This window comes from Rhinolophus hipposideros (genome assembly GCF_964194185.1).
Source record: "Rhinolophus hipposideros genome assembly, chromosome: 18".
Taxonomy (NCBI): domain Eukaryota; kingdom Metazoa; phylum Chordata; class Mammalia; order Chiroptera; family Rhinolophidae; genus Rhinolophus; species Rhinolophus hipposideros.
Genome location: NC_138064.1, coordinates 40,425,306 through 40,452,200, shown reverse-complemented (window position 1 = coordinate 40,452,200; position 26,895 = coordinate 40,425,306). Strand labels below are relative to the sequence as shown.

Below are 26,895 nucleotides of genomic sequence, written 5' to 3'. Positions count from 1 at the left end.
ATTTTACATTTTTACATTTATTGAGTACCTTTTCCTATACCAATAAATATAATATGTTGGATTTGTTACTTATGTTGACCTTTAAGACTGACATTTTTGAGTAGTTAATATGTTTACATAGTACAAAATTAAAAATATAAAATTTATTTATAAGGTACCAAATCTGTCTCCCAGACTCCCTACAGGCAACCTCTGTTACCAGTTGTTTGTTTCTATCTCCACATATAATCCAGAAATATGTAAGAACTCAAATACAGTATGCTATTACACTGTCTTATTTGATTGTCACAACAAACCAATGGAATTAGCATGGCCAAAGAAATTGAGGCTCAAAGAAGTTCAAATAATTTTCTCAGTTATAGTTAATCAATTTAGTGAGTACCTTGTTTGCTCTAATACAAAGTGAGAGTATATTCAAATGTCATATTATGTTCTTTCCTGAGGCAAGGCAGAATTCTAACTTCGGAAAATAAATCTTAGCTAAAAAGTCTAAGACCCTTGAGATAGATCTCAATAATATCTTTGAGTAATGGAATATTTCTAAATTATTGCAATGCCTGGAGATTTTAATGAGGAAATAAAACTGCTTTCAAGTTGACTATTCCTCTTATGTCATGAAAATGTGAGATGATACTTAGCACGGAAAATACTAAGGTTTATTCTTATGTTGTCTTTACAGCTGGCATTTATTCTGAGAAGGAAAGCAACTACAATTTTTAATAAAACACTTTTAAACAGTCATGAAAATATTTATAGGTGGGTGAAATAAAAAGCTATTAAAAATAAATACTGGAGCGATTTCATATTGACAAAATGATTTTTATTAAAGGAGATTTGAAGAATTAACTTTACTAATGTGATTTGAAAAACTTAGGACACATTCTAAGATTTGCGGACTTAATTCAGTAGCTATGCATTGCTCAGGAGAGAATCCATATTTTCTATGGTCATCAGCTCAAAGACACACGACATTTTGGAAAGAAGCTATGCTAAACCTTGATAGACTTCATGAACTAAATTTTTTAAGCTATCATCTGGTTTTAAAGTTTACTATTGTTTGAAACTGCTTAATAGACCGTATAAAAAGTATCTGCTGTCAAGATCCATCTAGCCAGTTTATAAGTGGTTTCTGCCAAATATGATATTTTATTTCCCAATATTGGTGAAGGAAGCAGCCCAGAAGCACCTTGAAAATTTCTCTTCTGTGTTGAAATGAGGAGCATATACTCAAAATCTTTTGGGTAGAGAAGGTTTTCCCAATAGTAAGTCTCTAATACATAATGCACAACCTGTTTATTTCAGAGACAGTTGTAAAATATTGGGAAGTGCTGTAGAAAATATTTATGTTAAAAAATACTCCATTAAATTTGTAAGCATTCTCTTTAAAGCAGCACAAGAGAAAAATGCCAAGAAAAATCCAACAAAAGGAATTAAATGTACTGAGAGAAGAAGAATTTATAGCATAGTTATAAAAGAAGAAAATAACCTCAATAAAGGAAGTCACAGCTCTTGAATTAAAATGGTGTTGCAGACATTTTGAGAGATTTTACCAGGTCTACTATGGCCTGTTCAATTTTCTGTATCTTGCTATTCAACTGATTCAGAAATTAATTTATGTTGGCTTGAATAATATTCCTTGTTAGTAAGCACTAAATACTTCTGAAAGTCACTCAACTATTTTACATTATATAGGTGAAGTCTGGACTTCCATTTAAAAGCTGCTTCTCTGAAATGCCTACTATTATTTTTTTAGCCTTACATCCTCTCGTTGTCTCACTCCACTTCCCTCATTGTCTTTTCCTTTTCACAAACCTATACAGCTTTTTTAAAAAGAATTTCTAATATAAAACCCAAACTGTGGAGTTAAATATTATCCGTGGATTTTGTGTGGTTGCATACCAAATGAACTATGTAATACTTACTTGTCATCATCCTTTCTCGATGGAATATTAAAATAAATAATCAAGCAAATCCCTACTGAGAAACATACCACAAATTAAATCTGCTTTAGGCACAATTTTATACACTGCTTTTTGAGGAATATCTATCCCTTTTTCAGTATGCAATTTAAATAAGTATAGGCTGCAAGTTGGAACAAGGTTGGATTCCTCCTCCTCTTTGTTTAGAACAATTTTCAAATTTTTGTGCGTGCACTTAAGGAAATCATCCACATGTAATCACTAGGCCATTTGTGAATAGGAAAATTATAAGTGTGCTAAATTTGCTGCATTCCTTCAGGTCTTAATCTTTTGTTAAAATGCTCCATAAATGGATCAAATGTACTGAAATTGTCTACATTTGAAAAGCAATGGAGGAGACAATTCACACGGCAGTGGTTTTATCCTTAATAGGAAAGGGATCAGTGAAATGTAGTGATAAAGTGAACCTGGAGATTACTGGAAAAAGTTATATCTTCATAGTTACTGCAGTGTTCAATATGACTAGAGTTTTATTTTGTTGACTAGAAAAATAAAAGTTATTTTTAAAAAGGAAAAGCCTGGCAAAAATTTATGAATTTCTGATACATCGAATAATAACCTAAATTTATTTATTTATTTGCTTTTTAAAAACAACTTTATTGAAATATAGTTCACAGAACATAATTGACTCATTAAAAGTGTACAAATTCAGTGGTTTCATCTATTCACATTGTTGTACATCCTCCATGACCACAATCAACTTCAGAATTTTGTCGTTTTTTTTCCCTTTAAATAAGTTCCAGCATTGGTTCACTCTAAGTTGTTAGTGATCTTATTATGATGAGAAGCATATATTATGATGAGAAGAATATATATATATATATATATATATATATATATATATATATATATGCAGCTCTTGGTCTTCAGTTTTAGCTCCTTCCATGGCAACCTAATAAGCCAATTTTTCAGTATTTGGGAGATTATACACTTGCAAGATTCTCACTGTACTTTTTTAAAAATGTATTTATTTATTAAAGTTATTGGGGTGACAGATATATGCAAATGGCTCAACTTCACTAGCTATTAGGGAAATGCAAATCAAAACCACAATGAGATACTACCGCACAACTGTTAGAACGGCTATAACCAACAAGACAAGTAATAACAAGTGTTGGAGAGGCTGTGGAGGAATAGGAACCCTCATACCCTGCTGGTGGGAATGTACATTGGTACAGCCACTATGGAAAACAATACGGAGGTTCCTCAAAAAATTAAGAATAGAATTACCATATGACCCAGCAATTCCTCTTCTGAGTATCTACCTAAATTTATGTTTTCAAAATCTAGATTTATTCATCAAAATTCAATTAGAAATCTTACATTTGGATATTTTCACTATTATTTTAGTTGTGTTATCAAATCATTACTGTTAGCATTTTATAGAAAAGGAAACAAAATGGTACATGATTTATATGTGATTATATAGGAAAATATATTCAGGACAGTAATAACCCAGTGTCTTTTGTGTTTTCGGTTACCTGTTACTCAAAAGTTAAAAGAAGAAGAAAAGAAAGTTTAATGTTGTATAGCTTTTTATTTTGTGTTTATTAAACTCCAGTCCAGAAATGATAAAAAAAATATATATATATATATGAAAAAAATAAATAATTTTCAATATGAACTACAATTTTCTCCTTCTGCCTATTTCTATCATTCTATATCCATGCTTTCAAAATATAACTAAACATTCACTACCCATTTGCAATGTTGAAGGAAAAGAGGAAAGAAGAAAAACAGGAAGGAAGATGACAAGAGAAAAGGGTAGAAGTACAGAGAATGTTTTTCTTGATTAAAGTGAAAGAAGAGGGCCTAATGTCAAAAAAGATGAATACAGAAAGACTTCATTAACTCAAGGTGACACAATGAGGTCTGCCAATTGTATCACCATTTAGACTGATTGCGCATTTAAGTTGTCCAAAGGTTAAGAGTGTGACAAATTTTGGAACTACAATTAACAAAACTAAATCCCATTCTTTCCTTCTGATTTGTCAAAATTCCCCATTTAAACACCTCTTTCATGAAATAAAAAAGAAAACCATTTTCTTTCAAAATAAAAAAAAATAAATTCTAGTGGGGATATATAGTGATTGAGCTGGCAATTTCAAAGATACTGTTAGATCATTTTGAATACAAAGAATCATAGACTAGATAGTGCCATTATCAAAGCAGCATTTAGTTTTTCCATATTTTCATAATATTTGACAATATCTCAAGTGATATCTTCCTAAAGTGGTTTATGATTAATAATGGAAAATCTTGGCTTATAACAAAGAACATGCAATCAAGTTATTATCTATAGAAAATTCGCTGTTTAATTGTTGACTACGCACCTATTAAAAGAGATGCTGTTAGCAGTTTAGGGTCATATGGACTCTTTCCACGGCCATTTTCAAAATGTGAATCTTCCAGCTTAAAAATGTTGTCCTGTAGATAAGAAAAAGAAGGACTCAATTTATTTATAACAAGAACTGTTTTAACATTCCAGTTAATCAAAGCGAGTTTTAGTATTCATGTTCACTATCAGGGGTATTATTATTTGTGTAAACTTTAGAGATGGCAAAATAACTAAAGGAGATTAAAACCTAGATATTACTAGCCAAATATCTACTTATTTTGGTGATTTTTAGTAGCATTTAGCATGTTGCAAGTAATGAAGTACAAATGAACTCTAAAGACAAGACATGTCATGATAAAAGTAGAGTGATCATTTTATCATATAGCTATGCCAAGAGTTATCCTAATGGCTCTTGAGGAAAGGTATTTTAAATTTAAATAAAATAGCTCTTTTTATTCCATCACAAAGAGAAAAGAAAAAGCAATCCATTTATTAGATGTCTAGAACAAAGTACACTATCTTACTTTTCTGTATGTACTTTCCAGAAAGAAATGCTAAATAACCAGAACAGTCGTTTTTTCCACTCTCGCCATTTCTATAACTGTGCTGCTTACATGCTTCTCAAGCATTTTAAAGTACTCATATTGTACGGTGGAAAGTACCTAAAACTATCCTTGTGAATTTCTCTAAGTGAGAAATATAAAACTATATGTTAGGGGAGGTGTTCCTGGAGGTAGTATCATTAGAACAACATGCTCATAGGTGATGCATTTTTATTACAGGGACATCTGTTCAGTTGAGCTTCAAATACCCCGACACTAGAGTGGACATTTGACAATATATAGAAATATGCACAAGTTCTGAGTAGAAAGTATGCTAGAAAGCACTGCAACAAAAACCATAACAAGGAGGCAACTAACTCATGCCTGATAGCCTATGTACAGAAAGTGTCTAGTTAATGAAACTTCCATGTGACAGTAAAGGAAGTGGGGTGGGTGAGGGGTATTTCTGAGCACGCTTCTGAGAACCAGGTGCTCTACAGGATTAATTAGGTCAGACTTTGTATGTTTTTTTCCAGCAGCACATTAACTTGTCCACAGACTGAAATAAAATAGCTTTTTTGGCAATTTCTCTACTTGTCACATAAAAGTATTTTCTATCTTCTTAGAATAGTAAATTAAATGGTGTTCATTTTATAGCCAATAAGGAACACTTTATTTAATGTTTAATATTTCTGATGGAGCTAATGGCAGAGTTTCAAATCATGACGCTTAAAACTCATCTTCTGAGTTAGGGAGGAAGAGTGAAAAAAAAAAAAGGAAACCAAAAGTGTTCTCTGTTTTTTTTATTACTATGCATGAGAATTACTGATTCTATTCATTCCTCACATTGATTCTGTATTTTGTAATTAGTTATTCTCTAGCAATAATAGTTCTTTAGCTAAGTTCTAAAATTTACACTGTGTGATAACGTATGGGGTTTCTCAGAACTGTGCTAAGTTGTAGTGGGAAGGATAGTAATTCAGGAAGCAGGTCTAGATGGGCCAGTGATTTGCTCTGGTTCTTTGGTCACAACTTAATATCTCTGAGCCTCTGGTCCCAAAAGTCTATGCTGATAATTGACTTGTTTATTGTGAAAACTAAAAAATTGAAATAAAGCGTTTTTAGAGCAGCAAAATAAAACTTAAAAAAAATAAAACTCATTTTATTCTAGCTCTACTGTCATATTACCACTATAACAAAATTATACGAAAATTTAATACTATTACATTTATTATTAAATACATTACTATTATTGTAACGGTCACTATACATTACCATTTCCCAGCATAATTTGAAAGAAATATTACGTAAAGACAGTTATATAAGTCACCAAATTACAAACTTGTTTACAAATACAAATTTATCACAGATACTTGAATATTAAAATTATAATATGAAACTTACTGGCATATGCTAAGACAAAGCACAGAGAAGAACCTCTTAAGAAACATTTAGATGTATTTTGATAAAAGATTCGGAACTAATCCAAAAGAAATACGCTTAGTAAAAGATATATACACTACTGCCACAAACTATAAAAACTATTAGTTTGTTTATATGATTATTTATCACAGATTAGAGGAAGCAGCAGGGAGAAGTGTTTGTGTGGCTGAAAATGTTGTTATAAATATTATTATACATTTCTTGTCCTCACAAGACATTTTATAATACTGACAAAGATGAAGGAGTTATCCTTCAAAGTATGAGACACTTGATGTCTGGGATCATGTGTCCAAGTTAATAAGATAATGCCAATGTAGATGAGAAGCACTTCCAACTTCGATTTACAAGGTAAAGGATTAGACCTCATAGCAAGAGAGGTTACCTGTGTCAGTTATGATTCAAGGGAAGATGAAAATCTATCCTTTGTCATGGTTTCAGGCCTCCTTTTCCTTTCCTTCTTTTTTCCTTTAAATGTAACTCTTATCCAAATTTCTGCATATTTACCATATAATTCTTCTATATTCTTATATGATTCTACTCAACGGTAAAGAATTGAATTTTCTTTCCAGCCTAGTGATAGAGGGGACTAGAATAAATATAATTTTATTTTATAAATAGGGGAGTAAAGGACATTTCTTACATACAAATGTTTATAGTGTAAAATTCATATCCATGACACATTGTAATGGGGTCTAAGGATGTTGAAATCAGATAGAGCTTGGTGTTATCCCTGGCTCTGTCTTTTATGAGCTCTAAACCTCAGGCAATTAAACCTTTCTGAACTCAGATTCCTCATCTGAAAAAGTGAGATAAGAAATTTCATAGAATTGAAGTGAAGATTTACTGTAATGAAGTATATAAAATAATAATTAACGTGTCCTTGAAAAAATTACATAATTAATTTCCTTTTTCCATTGTTTTGTTTATAGTTGCCACAATAAAATCATTATTTCCTATACTGATTGATACATCTTATGTGACATGTAAGTGCCTGGCTATACGTTCATCTGTGGAAATTAGGACATATGTTTAAAATATAAGTAAATGCCTTGGACTCTGAAAATGCATTGAAAATTGTTCTTTCCTACAGCTAGACCAGAGTCTAGTTCAAAAGCTTGCCTGAAAAACATTATTAAATAAATGTATAAAAATTATCAATTAATAAGCCTACCCTTTTAATAAGTCTGACAAATTTAAAGTGATAGATATGAAGAGACACCGATATTGCTCTTTCTGTTATCTTTGAGTAAGACCTAGTAGATGCCTAAAGATATTAACCATTGTAAAATAACTTTGTGTTAATATAATTGTATATTAGCATCCTACGTTGTCACCTGTAGCATATCACATAGACAATTGTTCAGCTGCACTTGGAAGGCTTTTTGACATCTGATTGCTACTCAATGATTTTCTGTTTAAAGTGTTAAGTAGATCACACGTGCAAATGACAAGACCAAAACAATCCTAAGAACAATGTACATAGTTAAACTGCATAGTTTATACATCTTACTTAGGCTGAAATGGTTTTCATTTTCTTAGGAATACATGAACAAAAATCTAGCTGCTTGGATTCTAATTGCGTTAGCAGATACTATGAGCATATTATATAAGTTATTATGCCATATTTTATTACATGATTGCATCAGTTTTCAGCAGCTATTTTTAGCTTTCAAGACTACTCTTTACCTTTTGTCTTTTGGATTTCCTGAATGTTATTAGACTTCGGTGAGGTAAGGCATTAGAGGAAATAATAACTATGCTAATGTCTACCATAAAGTCTTATAAATTATAAGCCATTGGTGACATTATGGCAATAAATTTTCTAAATCTCAATCTTGTTCAAGTAATACATTTAGGTAACAAAGTTCTACTTTTCGTTGATTAAAATGATTAAAACATAAATGATGTTTGTACAAAAGAAAAGAAAATCCTGTATCTATATGATAGAATGACCATTTGGGGTGGGAAACTATATAAAATTTTATCAAATTCAATACTTATTTAAATCAATAGTATTTATAAGTACATATTATTATATTTTTCAAAATTTCTCTTTTTCCCCTCCTCTTCACAAAAGACACCTTGTTTGCCAGTTATACCAAATTGTCAAGTATCCCCTGCTCATTCCCTACTTTTTCTCATCTCTGCCAGAAATCTCTTCCTCCTCCCCCACTCACCCTCAGCTCTCAACCCCAGGTTGAATTTCCTTTCTTTTAGGCATAAATTCAAAAGTTACTTCCTAGGAGAAGTCTTTAGAGACTCCTGCAGATAATAATTTATCAGTTTCCTAATTGACAATAGTACACAGGCAATGACTATACTGGGTGAAACTACTGGCTTCAGCAAAGAAGAGACGTAATCAGATCTTACAGGAAATATTGTGGCATACTAACTTTTCCCAAAGGATATCCTTTTGTGGATCAAATTCATCTGGAATTTATTTTTTCCTAAATAGGTGATTATAGATCTATGTAATGCAATACTACAGCGATGAGCTACCTGGGGCTATTTAATTAAAATTAAAATTTCCATTCCTTAGTTACTCTAGCTACATTTCAAGTGCTTGACAGTCACAGAGACTTGTGAATACAATACCGCACAGGTGAAAACATCTCCACTTTCATGGAAGTTCTATTGGACAACATGCTCTAGAATCTAGATCCTGAATCCTATTCCCTTAGCATTAAAGAGTAGAATCAGAAATCAGAAGGCCACCTGGGAGAGAAAACACGTCATCAGACCACAGTCATATATAAAGTCCATGAAATATATGAGGAATTATACTAAAAACACTAGTTTAATTTTTGATTTTTTGTTAACCAGGGTTTATACTAAGTAATATTTAACGGCATTGCAAACGAATAAATAAATGTCCCGTGTTTTCTTTATTTCATTATTTTCCCATTTGAATCACTTTAATCTACTCGGGTATAAATTTTACCCATTATTTAAAGTTTAGGTCATGATTCCCAGTCCACTAACTGTTCATTGATTTTCCCCAGCAGAAAAATATGTTTTATCCCTGGAACTTTCATAGCAATCTGTTCATACCCTATGTCATTTGTTACCTTTGACCTTGATACTCAACAATGCATGTGTTATTTTTATCCTGTTAAATTATTTCAAGGTGAGGGACAAATCTTATTCACTATATTTCTCTCAAATACTAAGATATAACTTTGCTTTTGATAAAGCACGATAAAAGAATCAATGAAAGAATGAATGAATAAATGAGTGTGTAAATGAGTACAAGAGGATCTATAGAAAAACTCTCCAAGGAATAGTTAGGCCATAGCCCTGGCTTCCAGAAGCTAACCATTTAAGGATATGACACGGTATAAATTCAATTGTGCAGTAAAGGTCATTCTACAAAATTCAGGTATTAAACTAACTTTTAAAATGATTTTAAGAAATATGATTCTCTTTAACTTTTTCATGTTACATGTGTTGCTATTCATGTATTATTGATATGTGTTACACACTTTAAAGATGAGTTTTCTCTTACTATAAAAGATAAAAAATAAAATCTAATGAAAAAAGAATAATCTTACAGTCCCTTTGGTTTTAAATTCCTGTTCCTCTTTTATTTTTATTGGGCCATGTCATTCTTTACTTATTATTAATATTAATCTTATTAATAAATTATCCCTCTCAATAGAGCAATCTTCATTGACAGGTAAAGTTATTAGAATATTCCTTTGTAGAACTTCAAAATCTTTCTGATCAATGTAACATCTCTCCTGTATATCCCATCATTCCAGTATGACTGTTACCTGACCATTGTTTACTTCAAACATTTCTGGGATGTAAACAAGTGGAACAGGAAACTGGAGATGCATTGGGCTTGCCAAATGGAATTTTCTGCTTATAAAATACACAATTACTTATTATTTTTCATATTTATATTTATTTTATAACTTTCTAATTTATATAAGTTTTTATTAAGCACTAATATAAATGTTAATTGATGCAGTAAATACATATTGAGCCATGACTACGTAAGAATTCTGTTTGGAATATGAAAGTGAAATGTTTCATTGTTTAACTCAAGGAGCATATAAGGAATCACAACAAAAATTATATGACAATAATATATTACACACATTATGTAACAATTTTTATAAAGTATTTGATAGCTATTTCACTTAACATTGAGCACATATGAAGTGCTAACGATGTTCTAAGACTTCATGCACATTATTTCACTTAATATTCAAATAACCCCACCATTATTACACCAGCTTTACAGATAAGAAACTGAGACATTTTAAAAATAATACTAAAAGTCATAAAGTTAATAAGTGATAGAGTAAGAATTTGATAACAGAACTCTCTTTCTAAATCCATGTTTTTAACAATATAAAAAAGGGCACAAATATGTGAGATGTAGCCTAAAATAGTAGAAAATGGCAAACACAGAAGATTAAAAATAGGGATAGATAATTTTCTATTTTAGTATATGAAAAAAAGGCTTTATTTGATTTAGTCTTTGAGAGATGTATTTTGATGGGAGATGAGTAGATTTGCAAGTATGAATATATGTATGTGTATGCATTGGTTGTGGGTGCAGAAGGTCACAGCAGCTCATAGAGAGAGGACAGAGGAAAACAGGGAGGCAGATAATTCTATCTAGAGTAAATGGCATGAACAAAGGCCCCTCAAAAATAAATACAATTCGTATTTAAGATACAACATAATGTTGAGTTTAAACGATGAAGAATATGTACATATACTAAGAGATAAGACTGAAAATAAATTTGGAATCAACTGTGGAAAGTTTTCTGTGCCAGAATAAGCAATTTAGTCTGTATTCAGAAGGTGTCAGTGACACCACGATAATATTTGTTGGAGAACAACAGCATCAAAGAAGGACAATATTATGATGAGTCTGACAGTGATGTATAGGAAGATTTAGAGACATAGGAGCACGGTAGCCGGAAAATAACACTGCCATAGCCTGGAGAGGGAGAGACTTAGGTCTTACTACACAGTTTAAAGAAATTTTGTATGTTGTAGGTTGTGACTTGGTCAAATCATTTAGCTTCTTTGTTGCTCACATTCCTCAACTTCTGTTGTATCATAATCTCCTTTGATATTCCAGCAAATCTATGAATTCTTTCCTTAAGAAAATTGAAGCTAAGTGTACATACATTTTATAGGCAATCTCGAGAGTTTATTGACTTTATGTTGTCATGGTAAGAGGCCCAAATTAATTATTCTCCAGAGAACTTTTCATTTCTAACAAGGTGTGATCCTATCATCCTCTCACTCTGAATTTGGACATTTGCTTCTGTTGTTCTTTGTTCCCCTCCTTGAACATTAATATAAGGATTATCCAGACTTTTAAAACACATTTTCCTTTTCATTCTCTAAATACTATTATTTGGACTAAATATATTTTTATAAATTCAGCTCCTGAACTTCAGCCCCAATCCCTCTGCTATTCTAATCATTCAAACCTGGGTTTCCTGGCCTGCATGAAATCTCCTTATTTTCCATAGTTATTTCAAAATTGAGAGCTATTAAAAGTCCTTGGCCTTTCAAAAGAATATAGAAGCAATTATGAATAATAAACTTCAAAAAATTAGTCTGTCAGAATTAGTTAGTTGACAATATACATTGTGGGAAGACACAAAGGAAACTCTGATCTCTGTCACTGGATGCTGAGAAATTTAAAAAGTAATGCTATGTGAATAAAGCAAGTATAATTTTCTGCCCTGATTATAATGTATTAGTCCTGACTTAGATTTACTATGATTTCAGCCATATCATATTAGAATTTTATTTTTCCCTACAATAGAACAAACAAAAAATGCTGCAAGTAAAGTTCTATTGATTGAAAAAATAAACTTGGTGAAAAATAAGTTTAAGGAAAAGGCACACCTATAAGGGCTTTTAGGCCTGAGTATATTAACAAGTAACTTCTTTTCATGTTAACTAATAGTTCTGAGTGTTTTTACATATATAGTAATTATAATGTTTGGTTTTAAATCCAAAATGTAGTTGTTGGAAGCTAAAATATTTTGAATACATAATTATAATTATTATACTTAATAATGGCAACAATTTTATTTTTAAATATACATTTTAGAAAAAAAAGAGTTCCTCAACAAGTATAACTACAAAACCCACTATAAGTGTTTTGACTCCAAGGTATTTTATCTATTAAATTAAATAATAAAAAAGTCCAGTTATATAAAATATAGTCCAGTATAATATTTATGATACATATGATTGATCTCGTTACATCAATGCACACTTTTTTATTGAATACAATTTTTGTTTCTGAGGAATTCTTAGGACCCAAACTTGAAATAAGGAGAATATCATTAATGTAGACAGCATTTCCATGACGTTCATCTACAGTTTGAAGCTAAGTGGGGATGGTTGGCCCCTGGCTTCATTGATTTCAATTTCTAATGTATCTGTTCAAGCATTGCTTTAGTATGGAGGAAATCTCACCTCTGAAATCGGTTTCCAGAGATTATATGGCTTTTCAGTGACCCAGAATTTCCTTGTTATTTGATCTTTAAGGTAGATGTGATAAAAATGTTACTGTTTATAAATTATGAAATCTCGATTCTATGACCCATTGTGCCAATTGTTGATTGTAACTTTTAAAACGTGTTTATAAAATCTCTGAAATGTCACTATTCTTATCTATGAAATGGAAACACATCACATAATTGCCTCAAGGACTAAATAACATATAACGTGTATTAACCTAGGGAAGTATACTTAAAACATGTCGAATTTTAGTTAATAATAGTTAATTATTTTCATTATCACAAATACACTATTAGTGATATATCTTTGCTATATAACATGCCTATAATTCATTTTCTATGATAATACTAGCTAATATCTGTTAGGCAATTATCAGCCAAACACACTCACCTAAGTGCTTTGCCAGTATCCACATTTTTATCTTCACAATACCTCTTGAAATAGTGTAATTAGCCTAATTTTGTAGATGGAGTAACAAGGAGAGGAAAAAAGAAGGACTTGCCTAAGATCACCCAGCTAGTACATAGCAGAGCCAGGTAACCTGGTTCCCAAAACAGTAATAAATGGAGGGGATTATAAAAATCTAATCTTTGTGTGTGTTTCATTTGCACAATTATGTTACTTTATGAATGCATATCATACATTAAGTGTTATACATAATATCCCTCAACTCAGTTTTGCACTCCCTGTAGTTCATGCACGTTAACCCTGAACTAATCTTAACTGAAGTAACACTGTATTTAATGTAGTCCTCATATTATACTATTAATATATTAAAGACAAATAGAAGGAATTAACCAATTTCTAACTTTGTTTGCAGAAAAACATATGGAGTCACTTTGTTTTCAAGTTTGTGAAAAGTTAGTATCATTTTATTCACTGTCCTCCTAGTAACAATATGTACATATGTACAGTCTTTACAGCTGGATTAAATAGAATTTGTCCTCCAAGTTTAAGGGACCTGAATGTATTTGGGTTCCCCAAACAAACATTAGTGGCATAATTCATCTGCTTTTTGTCATCATTAAAATTAATGACACAAACCAAGGAAAACAGAAAGCATATGTGTTCATACTTCATGCAGATTATATTTTTAATAAGAGCTTAATTTGAGTTTATGCAGATATCACGTACCTGTCATGGTATAATTATTCAGCTATGAATGCATGTTAACTCCCAAGGTACATAACAATGAAAAAAATAACTTCTATCTTGGCTAAAATGAGAAATTCCAGAACATGAACAATTTACTCTACGATGGTTTGCCCCAGGGAGACCTGGTAAAGTAAGCTCAATCAAAGAGCAAATCTACGGTCTACAAAAATATAAAGTGGAACAATTCACTTGACTTTCCATGTATATTTTAAGTCTTCTATTTTTAAAATATAGTAACTTTTTATTTTCCATATTATAATTTCATATAACATCAGAGTGTTTTGTCGTTGTTGTTGTTGCTGCTGTTTTTGTATCTTAAATTGCGGAAGTATAGATATTACTTTCTACTACTTCTTGTTATAAATGTTTGTCACATCCATGATTAGACAACACTAGGAAATTTTATCCACCTAAATGTAAATATGTCAATAGAAAAGAGCACATGACCTGTCAGGAGAATTGGAATCTACTTTTACAGTTTCTTTACACTTCAAGATTTTTTGATACATACGCTCTGAGAAGCAATGATGCCAAAAGAATTAATATTTTATTTATACTAAGCTTTGTTTTAGCAAAGCCCTGTCATTCAAGTGTCACAATCAGATGAATGAGATGATTCATCTGATTTTAGCAAATTGGAAAATATTTCAAAAAATTATTAGTTAGGTAAAGGTATTGAGGGAAGTGTCAATTCTTGGTAAGAATATAAATTTTGGAGAATAATTTGGGATTTAGAAAGATCATTCAAATTGTCCATATACTTTATCTTGGTTGCTTTGCTCTTAGAAATACATACAAATGAAAAGAAAAAAAAATAAAGGAAGATGTTCATTCATGGTATTTAGAATTCTGGGGAAAAATTAAATATCAATAAGAAGAAAATAGTAAACTATGGCATAACTACAGAATTGAATATGATGTGGGTATTAAAATAGGTGTTTATATTAAATATTGTAATATAATAATTTGTATGTGTGAGGGATTGGTTGCAGGAGCCCTGCAGATACCAAAATCCTAGGATGCTCAAGTCCCTAAAGGCTGCATTCCCATGACTTCCACATCCATGAATCCAATCAACTGTAGATTCAACCAACCGCTGATATGGAGGGCCACCTGTACCTAGAATTAATGCATCTGTGAAATCATTGTGGATGTAATATGCAGTAATGCAACAACTATGTAAGATGAATAAAAAAATTGAAGGAAATGCATTAAAATACTGTTTTTAGCTGATGTTATTTGGATATTTTCTCTAATTTTAATATTTTATACAATGATCATCCAGCACATGTATGCATGTGTATATACACACATATACACACATATATGTGTGTATATATACATATATACACATATGTGTGTATATATATGCACATATATGTACATATATATGTACATATATGTATACATATGTGTGTGTATATACACATACATATATGTCTATATGTATGTATATATGTATGCGTGTGTGTGTGTGTGTGTGTGTATAGTCTCTATATACTGTTATCTAAGTAAATATTCAAATTTGCAGTGCATAGATTGAATCTGGCCCAGAGACATGCTTTATTTACTTGAACAGGGTTTTGAAATCTTGAATATAAATGTCTTTTCTGGGAATTAAGATTTCTATTAAGAAAAATAAATGTTTCAATTACTTCTTATTCTTTTAAGTTTCCTTTTTCTCCTTTCTGTGCCACCCACATGGCCACTGTGGATATTTGAGTTTGCAATTCCCATAAAGAATTCAAACTCAACTACTTGTACTTATTATCTAATACTCCCCATTTTTCAGATTTATTTCAAATATCATAGCCCTCCAAGGGCTGTAGTCATGCTCTCATATCTCTTGTTGAATGTACTGTAAGGGTTAGCAATTAATCAAGGTTAAACTTAGAAGTTAATGGGAACTTCAAAGTGATTTAAAGCTCTAATTGTCATTGTATCATATATCTCCATAGCTTTTCACTCAGTTTTTTAAATAATTAAATTGATCTACATAGGCACTACTGTTTAAAATGCATCTGCTTTATTTAGAAAAGAAATTTATCATTCCAAATATTTATATCTAGGTTAATTATCCATAATCCTTAACAGCTGAACTTTAGGGATGTGTGGTTATCTACTGCAAAATACAGTCCTCAGAGATGTACCTAGATATTGGATAGCTTCCTTTGCTTTCAAATTAATGAGCACGGAGACATTCTATATCACATGTTGAGTTGATGTTTGGGTCAGTATCTCTAATCTACTATTGTAAACACTTGAATTATTTATAAATGAATCTCTGTAACTGGTAGAAGTAAATTTCTGCTTATAAAGCAACACTTCTTATTTTTCAAATAAACAATTACATAACCTGGAATAAATTGAGCATTTTTATTTGATTTATTAATTAGAATGTTTGATGTTGAAAATTATTCTGTACACCTATAATTACCATTTACATGGACTTGAAATTTATATCATTCTAAATGATATTTTCAATTAGAGAACATATAATGAATCACTATTATAAATTATTTTAAGAGTAGTTGATAGGTCAATTAATATCTTGCTCAGCTTATTCACGATCATTTACAATCCTTAAAAATGTACTATAATCTTTGTCATTAAAAATTTTAAATCTAGGGAGAATGCTAACACATAAAATTAAGAATAGTAAAAAAGTAATTACCATAAGTTATGATATATATTCCTACATACTTTGTGTTATACAAATTCAAAATGGAGAGATGAAAGAGATGGTTTAAATAAGTTGAAGCAAAAATGCACATGATATATTTCTGTTTTATCATCATCTTAATTATCCACGCTAGAGTTTTATGTCAGCATACACAGCGGCAACAGGTATATGCTTTGAAACAGTAGAATATGTTGTCTACATTTCATTCATTTCCAAATTGTGAATTATCTGAGATGCATTCTAGTTACAAAGCTAAATAATAGTAAGTGGTAGGAAGTGAAAAGTAGAAAGAGCTCAAGGTGATTAACAGGAGTGGGAAGGATAACAAAAATGGCATCAGGTATATCGCAGAGTAGTAAATCCTAAGGAATTTAGGGAATTTCTAATGTTATTGCCATCATTAAAGAATCCTGCATTAATAAATAAAGCAAAGGCTATTTGAAAGTTTTTCTTTTAGTCACCTTTATTTATGATGTTGCATAAAGACAGTATTTCTTAATTTAAAAATGAAAGGTTGTATTGTGTTAAGCTTGAAAAAATTTAGTCCTGAGGTCCTCTCCAAGGGACAACCAAGGGACATCTAGGGGCATCTTGTATAAAGAAAATCTACAGGTAAAGTCTATAATGTTCTTAGCTTTTGAGTTCGAAGAATTCCTATAAATCATTTATTAATTCAAAATCACAAGAGATTCAAGCCATGTAATATTTGCATATGGATAGAAAAGCTAAATTTTGATTTTCGTGACAAAATTAAAATATTACAGATGTCATGCTCTCACAGCAATTGTATATACCTTAAAAAGTACATATTCAAATCTTGTCTGATTTTCATATTATCAATTAAATCATATATAATGCTAAATGCTAGTGCTATTCATTACTGTCATTACAGTTATAAAAAAACAGAAATTTCAGCCTCAAAATTTGATATTAGAATTAAGCAGTTGACCATTTCTCTTCATAGAAATATATAAAAATATTTTTAAAACATAGATTGTCAAAATGCAAACCACGTCCAAATTTGACTGAAAACTGATCACTTAAAATTACTTTGGTAAATAAAGCAGTTTCTGTTATTTTCTATCTTCAAATTTATATTGGAGGGCACTAAATTATGAGGATTTTATAAGAGATGGTTTCCAATGTATATTTATTATACATACATTTACATATTTACTAATGTAATTGACTAAATATGAATATAATTAACTAAATGATAATTTGAAACCACATCTATGTTTTTACTATCCATTGAAACTACATTTCTTTAAAATGTACATATTTCTTTAAAATTGTATATAATGAATTTAAGTAAAACCAAAATGATGACTGACTCAAATATAAATGATAACATCCAGGTAGTTTTTATTTTTTAACATTAATATGTTATATAAGTCATCAAAACAGAGACAATCACTGAAATTCAGAAAGAAATAAGTGATAATTCAATATTTCTGTTTTAGAATCTTTTCCACCAAATAATTCTACCTCTTAACCTTGTGAATTATTGTTACAACATTTATTCCTAAATTCACAGTGCCAAAGACATCATCCTATACACAATACAACCTTGTGTGGCATTACAAATTATCTTACGTTTATTTTTGTTGACCTATTTCAGTCCAGATTTCTGCTGGCTGAGCAACAGTGATCATACAAGCTATGTGTGTTTGATAGGTTTAGATGTGCAACTAGTTCAATGGAATTTCAGCTGGTTGTACATTTAATGTATTTTGATTTTCGAATATGATTTAATTTTATAGAATAATTTATACTTTTGCTACATTCTCAATTTAGCTCTATCAAGTCTCTAAGTTTTATTTATTTATTTTTGGAAAGCTTTCAAAAAACTGATCATAAAGACCAGCAAATGACTACCTGCATATTGTTTCCATGCATACATATTTTGAATAAATGATCATATGTATTTTGAATAAATGATCAAATAGCTATAAGATAAAATTATATTTATATTTTGTTTGAAGATAATTATAAAATCAGAATAGATAATAATAATTAAACAGTAGGAAAATTTTGTGTAGCTAATGAATTTTAATTTTGTACATGTTGCTTTAAAAATTCTCAGAAACGTTTGAAAACAAAGGAAATCAATCGTATTGCTGGATAATTGAACTAAGACAATGAATTGAGAATAAATGTATAACAAATTAGGTGAAACAGCTTATGGCATGATCTAGTTATTACAATTTTCCATAAATCATAAAATAATCCCCCACATCCATCTTGTTTAGAATGACTCATAGATAAAATGGAATTGCAAGGATTTTTTTGGGGGGGATTCATCTAGTATGCTAAATGGTTAGCAGTATAAATATTGCTGCTCTATAGGATATTATAAAAGTCCTCCCAAAAGAGGCAAAACACTTTCTTTAAAAAGATACTTTTGTCTTTTTTCAAAATAAAATAATTTTGTTTCTGAAATTTGAGCTTAGTTTCCTATCATTTAAATTTTATGCTCCCATATATGGCATGTTATAGAAATCTAGCTCCTCTTTATTTGATAACACTCAAATTTTGCCAATGGCAAGGTAATACATTTAAGGAAATATGGAAAATTAGGTAGCTCTCTAGTAAATTAATAGAAAGGCACAACACACATTTGCCTCAAATATCCTAATGCTTAAGTCAAAATTTCTGAACAGGAGCAAAATAAGGTTAGGGATCTGTTCTCAACAGCAAGTGAATTGTTTTTGCCCTTATAGACTGCCCAATATTTGGAAAACCTATGCTCAAGCTGCTACTCACTGTCGTTATTCATTGTCAAAGATAATGCCATCAGGAAAAATAAAATTACAGTGTGTCGAAACTCAAAATGCTTCTGTAATGTGATGCCTAACAATGTGGGTTTCTGGAAGGATGTGACAAATTAAGGATATGTCAATATCCTTAATTCCAAAAGTGAGGGAGGATGCTACATTTGGAATGAGGTTTTTTTGTTTTGTTTTGTTTTTGTTTTTGGCTAACTGCATGGATGGACTATATTGAAGTTTAGGAGGGAAAAAGGAGGATGAGAGGGGGTGTCATAGGAAATGAGAACACAGATGTAGGAGGATATCATATTAGACTGAGCTTTGAAACTGAACATAAAATCTTAGACACTATTCTGGGGGAGAAAAGTATCTGGTGGGCTGGGATGAGGGCAGTGAGTGGACACAAACGGAACTGAAAAACTGCTGCAAGATCAAGGAAGGAGAAATATGACAGGAATTAATTTGAACAATATTCTGAATAATGTGCTAAAGTTCTGAACTATAGCACAATTGGAAATTTTGAAATTATGATTTTTTTCTTGCAGATAAAAGTCTAATAACATTTAATAGAGGATAATTAGAAAACATGGATTGCATTTGTTGAACTGTTTATACCATACGGTTAATTTCATCTTAAGCATCCCCTAATATTACTCTAATTTTTTGTATCTTCCTTACCCTTTTAAAAATAAAACTACCATTTTCCACTAATATATTGTATCCCCCTTACCCTTCCTTTTAAAAATAAATAAGGCAAAAAACAAAAGATGCCTATGGATGGTTTAACAGGAAGACACAGCTCGTTGTTAGAAACTTTGACACATCAGTGTTTTGGAAGAGGAAGTACTCCTGATCTTTAAATACATGGTCAACCCAGACTACTTGCCTCCCATGTAATTTTAGGTATTTTGGGTTTTTTTTTTTTTGTTTGTTTGTTTGTTTGTTGTTTTTGCCACTATTGGGCAAAATTATAATTGCTTCAACTCCCAAAGATAAGCAGCTGCCCGAGATCAGAGCGATGTTCTTGTTCTTGTTTTCCCGATCCCATTGCTGTTATAAATTCTCTTGTGTGCTCTGATTGAAAATTTCACAGAACGGGAACATGCACATCAAAGGCATACAGCCTGCTGCTGTTGATGCGGCTACTCCAAACTCTACTGCCACCACTGCCTTTCCCAGCCCTTCTCTGGTCCTAGCATTAAGTCATAGGGGCACAAGTTGAGAATACAGGAGGTGCCAGGTTCTGCACCGGCCACTTCCAGTCTTTGGAATTAAAGCGCTTGGGTTTGAGTCCAGGCTCGCTGTTCTGTAGTTGTATGCCTTTGACTTTCACTTTTGTCAGGCTTCCTCCTATATGACAATAGCATTATAATGTTTGCTATTATTTTTATTATTGTTATTTTCATATTGTATTTATGTTCCTCATAAACGAGCTATGAGGTAGATATTTTCTTCATTTGACAATTAAAAGGACTGCTTATGACCCAAGGGTACAATAGGTAATTAACAGAGTTGGATTACAATAATTATATGCATAGCTAAGGTATTATAAAAGAAGATAGTAGGCTTAACTGTTCATGAAATGTATGATTTTTTTTAAATTCATAGGAAAAATGATGCAGTTTGTGTACTGAGAAAATATTATAAAAACAAGGAACTATTATTTCTATTATTATAACTATTATTGCTTTACCAGAGGTTGTCTTGTTTCTTTCTATGCTCAGAAATGATAAGCAGGGGCCTGTGTAACAAATGATAGACCCAAGAAACAGGTTTGAATATGTAATAATTGATTTCTACAGTATTTTTCATGATCCTGCCTCATGCCAGGGACTGGGGTTCCACAGCTGAACAAAACAGTGTCAGTCCTTTGGCACTCACAGTTTTGTAGGGAAGACAGACATTAAACAAATACTTACAGAACATTCATGTAATTTAAATGTGTAATATTTATAAAGGACACTATCATATGAAAAATATGATGGTGATTTAACTTAGATGAGGTCTGGGAATTGGGTAGCCATAAAGGCTTCCCAGAGAGAAGGACAGCTCAGTGGAGATCTGAGGGGTAAACAGAAGTCATGCAGAAAAGTGTTTAGGGGTAACTGAAAAATAGTAGTTTATAGTTGTCTTTTTACTGTTATCAGTGTTACTACTATCCTCTTGAAACCCTTTCTGAACATTTCATTCCCACTGACCTCTGCTCTTGAAAACCAATTGCATTGTATCATATTCTTTCATTGGCCCTTCATTTATGTTTTTGCATTTTGTTTTACTCATGTTCCTCTGAGCCTTGCAGTATTCTTCCCATTTTCTGAAATGACCGTATTCATGTCTTGATTATTTTTGGAAGTAGCTCAAATACTCCTAGGCAAAAGTGGACATTCCAAAATCAGAGCTACCATGGCATTTTGTACATAACTATAGTATAACTGGTCATTGCTTTATGTTACATATTATTTCTTTTCCAAAGGGCCATGTAGTTCTGAGGGCAGAAAACATGTCAAATCTATCTTTTAACTATAAATCCATCATGTTGCTATTATTGTTACACGAGCACAAAAAGTATTTGTTGGAAATATGTTTGTTGACTATGACAGGTTTATGTCACTTACTAAATTCCAAGTTATTTAAGGGCAAGATTCCTATGTTACATAGTTCAATTTTATTTGCCTCAATCAAAATACAACACAAGTGGTATTCTGTGTGTGTTGTATGCTGATTGATTGTGAATACATTTTCACATCTATTTAAAGATAATGGAATATTTTATTTTCCTTTGACTATAAAATTGGACATATTTAGAAAAATGATATTAAATGCATGATCCTATTTATTTTTCCAACTTTCTTCCCACCAAGATGAAAACCACCATAATTTGATATATTAGTTGGAGAATTGAAAAATAAATAAAATATAATTATCTCTTTGCTAAGTTAGAAGGCTCTGTTGCTGCTTTAAATGTTCTTTTATGCTACAAAAATTTTCAGCATTTGAAAAAATCGAAAGGGGTTTTATTTGTTCAAGAAAGCAAAGTTATTTGCTTAACGTTTTGAGCTTATACTAAGAGTAAAAAAAATATATCATTAAAGTAGGATCTAATGATGAGTCAATTTAGAGGAGTCATTCTTGTTCCTAACAACAATGACACTTGGTGAAAAGTTATATATAAACACTCATCTGAACATTACTTGGCAACATGTTTTCAGAGTTGTATAAAATGCTTCCCTTTAAATAGGAACAGAAATCTCAATATTTTACTTAGTTCAGCTATCAGTGTTCTGTCCAATACTCCATATGCAGAAGAATGTATGACACATGTTACCATTACTATAGTGGCACATATGTTGCCATTTTTAAAATAAAGTGAGCTTTTATTTGTGGTAAAGTCTTCAACAAGAGTATTTTTAACTTCATAGATACAAATCTACAAAACTTGTCAACTTTTTGTATTTCGACAAATACCATACTGCAAATATTTCATAGATATAAATGAAAGAATGTTAAACTCACTGATACTAGTGAAATTATAGGTTTGAAGATAACCATTTAACAGTCTATAACCTTCAATTACTTGACTGAAATGATACATATCTAAATCACACAAGTTATACTGTAATTTCAAATTGCCTGAATATCTGATAAAACATAGTCATTTCATCGAAGTAGTTATTAGAATTTTTTATGATAAATTCATTATAGGGCACATTTCATAAGTTAAGCGCTTCTTTTGTAATTATGTAGTTCTAAAGGTGAAAGTTTATGTAATGTACTGATAATGCAAAATTAATTTTTAAACTTGAAATATTTAAGATATATAGAGAGAAGATAAGTAAGTCATTTAAAAAATTCATTCTCGGACAATATATTCGAAAATCTATTATTATAACAAAAGATTTTACGTTATATCTGTTCTGTCATAGAATAGAAACTAGAGAAATTGTGCTTGGGAATTTCTGAAAGATTTTGAAGTTTGATCTCACATATTCTCTGAGGAATAAAATAATTCAAGTCTTATATTTATTTTTTAGATTTCAGTGGAGGTGTAAGTGCATGTAGTTCTCAGCTATGAAGTGTAACTGGAAACAAGTGGATAAGAACTTTATAAGCAAAATCATGAAAGTTCAAGGACTAGATAAGTCAGTTTAAGAATCTCATAGGAAAAGATAGACATGTATGTTTAATTAGTATCTAGGATATTTGGCAATTAGTACTACTTAATCATGAGATAGCCTCCTTTCCATTCCATGTATTTATGTTTGCTCCTTAAAAAATGGGCAGGTACCACAATGTTTGCAGTTGATACACTTATACACTTATAATCTGTACAGGGATTGCCTTCCAAATAGCAATAGCATGTTTTCTCTGCATGGAGGAATGAGTCAACCCACATGCAAAGAAAAGGAAACACATGACACAGAACTGAAGAAACAATGCAAAATGGCATTTAAGCTTGTTCTTATCAGGAAAGAAAAGAAAGTGGGATCAAATGCATTCTTTTACCTAAGTGATATTTTTTATATTATAAACAAGTTTTTAAAATCAATACTTTTACAGCCATAATAACTATGCTGCCACTAATGGTTGTTTGCTTAAATTAATAAATATGAACAAGTGGCTAAAGTGTGTCAGTAGAAAATTGTGTAGATTGATAAAAATAATATGCTTTTACACAAAATACTGTATATTTCATATCTAACCTTAAGAGAAAAACTCCAAACTGAAAGTACACACTTTATCATGTAGAATGATAGATTGGCGGAGGTTAGGGGAGATTTAGAAAGAGAAGTATTTAGAGTCACAATTCAGAATCTATTTAGCAAAGTGCTTTACTAGGTTAAACACTTTTGATCACAATATCTCTTTGAGGTAAAATGATATAATTATATCTCAATCTAGCTAACACTGTGGTTAATCCAAAGTATTTCTAAAAACTCAACTGGGCTTGGAGGAAACTGACTTACTTTGACTCCTGTTTTAGACAATACCCATACTTTGCTCACAATGGATATCTAGAAATTTATTGATTTATTAGTAACTTGTAACTGAAGAGCATATTTCAGTTATTTTCAGTTTGTTAAAAACAGGCAGTGATTTTGATTATAATTCTCTTTTTCTAACCTGCCAAGCATTGTAGAATTCTAAGATGCTTTATCTAAAATCTAAATCAGTAAATTATGAACAAAATCAAATGTCATGATATTATAATGTGTTTTATTCCCAAACAGACAAACATGCAGGTTGCATTTTTACATCAGTGTTCATTCTGCTAAATTGCAAAGTTTGAATTCCAGTCAACCCACAGTTTATTGTCTAAGAGAATTAGTGAATTGATGTTTTACACATGCCAAACGCAGACTGTTCACAAAGAGGAAAAAAAGGCATTTAAAGATCAAGGAAACATGTTCCCTGTCAAAGTGTCCAACCTCTGAAATACCTGATTGTTAAGCAGGTTGTGTCATCTCTTGCCAATGAAATCCTGATGGGAGAAGATGAAAGGCAATTCTTTTACCAAAATAAGATTCGTCTTTATCCTCAGAGAGCTTTAATTTGAAACTCAAACAGTGGGGTATAGTTTTCTTGTGATACAACCTTCCGTTACTATCCTTGGAATGTTCATGAACACTTATTTCTGCCTTTGCCTTCTACTCGTGTCCTCTGCCCTCTCACCTGAGCACTCCCACATCCCTGTACTGAAAGGAAAAAGGCTGCTGCTGAACATCGCTCATTATATTTATTGCTTCCTGTGTATTAATCTTCAGGAGTGAAATGCAGATTTTAACATCAATGTTATTTTATGAGCGAGAGCTCCCAAAGAAACTTTTAAGTGTCTTACTTGCTTCAGTGCATTGAAGTCTACAAAGAATTTCTCTTCTCTTTTTAATAAAAATCCCTGAATAAAAATGAATATATAGTTTGAATATATAGTTTTTACTGAATATATAGTTTTTACTACTATCATGCAGTCAATTCATGGTTAGCCCAACCTGTTTCATCAAGATAGAGTTGGAAGAATATTTCTTCCTTCATTCCTTCTCTTCTTCCTTATTTTTCACCTTCTCCCCTTCCATTCTTACCTCCAACTTTCCCTTCCTCCCCCTTCCTTCCATCTTTTTTCCCTTCCAGTTTGGTCACTTATATCATCCAACTATTTCTTGCCTGACTTTCTACATAACGGGTCTAACAGCAGAATAACTTTCAGTTACAGATCTGTGTAAATATTATTGTTAAAATTTCACTTAAATCTGTTCTCCACTTAGGTCATATGCATATGAGGGATAAAATGATTTTATCAACAAAAAATCAAAAGTGCTAAAATTTCAACATAGTCATATGTTAATCAGTATGGGTTATTCCTGACATGAAAGCAATACTATAGGTCAAATATATAAAATGTTTCCACATGAAATATGGAGTATCTACAAACTTTTTAAACAGACTATTTTGGTTTTATTTATCTGAGGGTTCAAACTGGCTGGGGATTTTAATTTCATGTTCTCATTCTAATTTGCACCTTGTGGCTTTTTGCACAGGAAAAACAAAAAATAATTAACTCTTGAGAGATCAAGAAACAATCCTCAACAGTTCAGAGTTTGTGACATGAATCCTACCTGCAAATAAATATACATATATGACAATTCTCTAATTCCTATTACAGGATTTACTACAATAAATGTATCTATTTACTTAACTACTTGTGTTGCTATGAGAGCATAGATAATAGTGGCATTATCTATACAACATAAGAGCAGTTGGGGAAACATCCTCTAAGGAAGTAATGCTTGAGTTGAGATCAGAGGGATGAGGTGGGTTTATTAAAGCAAACATGTGAGGAAGATGTGTCCAGGAAACAGAAACAATAAGTGTAAAGACCTAAAAGAAGAGACTCAGAATGACAAGGAACTGAAAGAAGGAAAGGAACTCCAGAGTGTCAGGTAAGGGTAAAGGGATAGTGGTCCAAACAAGGATACAGAGGTAGGAGGGTCCAAGGCCAAACAGCAGATTTCTCTAATTGCTAGGATTAAAAAGAGGCAAGGGAATGTCAAGGTGATAAGCTACCATTTCTTTGTGAGAAGATAGGTCTGGAGTCAATGTGGAACCCTGAATGAACAGGGCAAGCAGTGGTGGTGAGAAAGGGGGATAGTGTGGGATGTGGGTTAAGAATATTATTTCAAGGTGTAACCGTATGTCTGGGTGACCTTTACACCTTGGTCTAATGTCCAGCAAAAGAGTCCAGTTAGTCTATTACATACAGACATGTTCTTTGAGGCAACTATCTTCCTTTTTTTCTAAATACTTTCTCACTTTATCTACTAAGACCATGGCTTCTTACCAATTTTTACCCATGATTCACTTTCTCTGACATCAAACATTGCTCACTTTCCTAAACTTAAAGTACATACATTTTCAAAAGTTTCTTTTTATTAACACTTTTTAAGAAATGATGACCAATTCAAAATTAAGATTCTTCTGTCAT

General features: G+C 31.3%; 1 protein-coding gene across 1 annotated transcript in view; it reads right to left on the bottom strand.

The window, feature by feature from the left end:
* The window catches only part of SEMA3A (semaphorin 3A), a 225,618-nt gene that overhangs the window by 85,455 nt on the left and 113,268 nt on the right, over nucleotides 1-26,895 (bottom strand). The window contains exon 5 of the mRNA XM_081079478.1: nucleotides 4,313-4,406. Within this exon, the coding sequence (XP_080935604.1) occupies nucleotides 4,313-4,406 (94 nt within the window). The remainder of the gene's footprint in view (nucleotides 1-4,312; nucleotides 4,407-26,895) is intronic.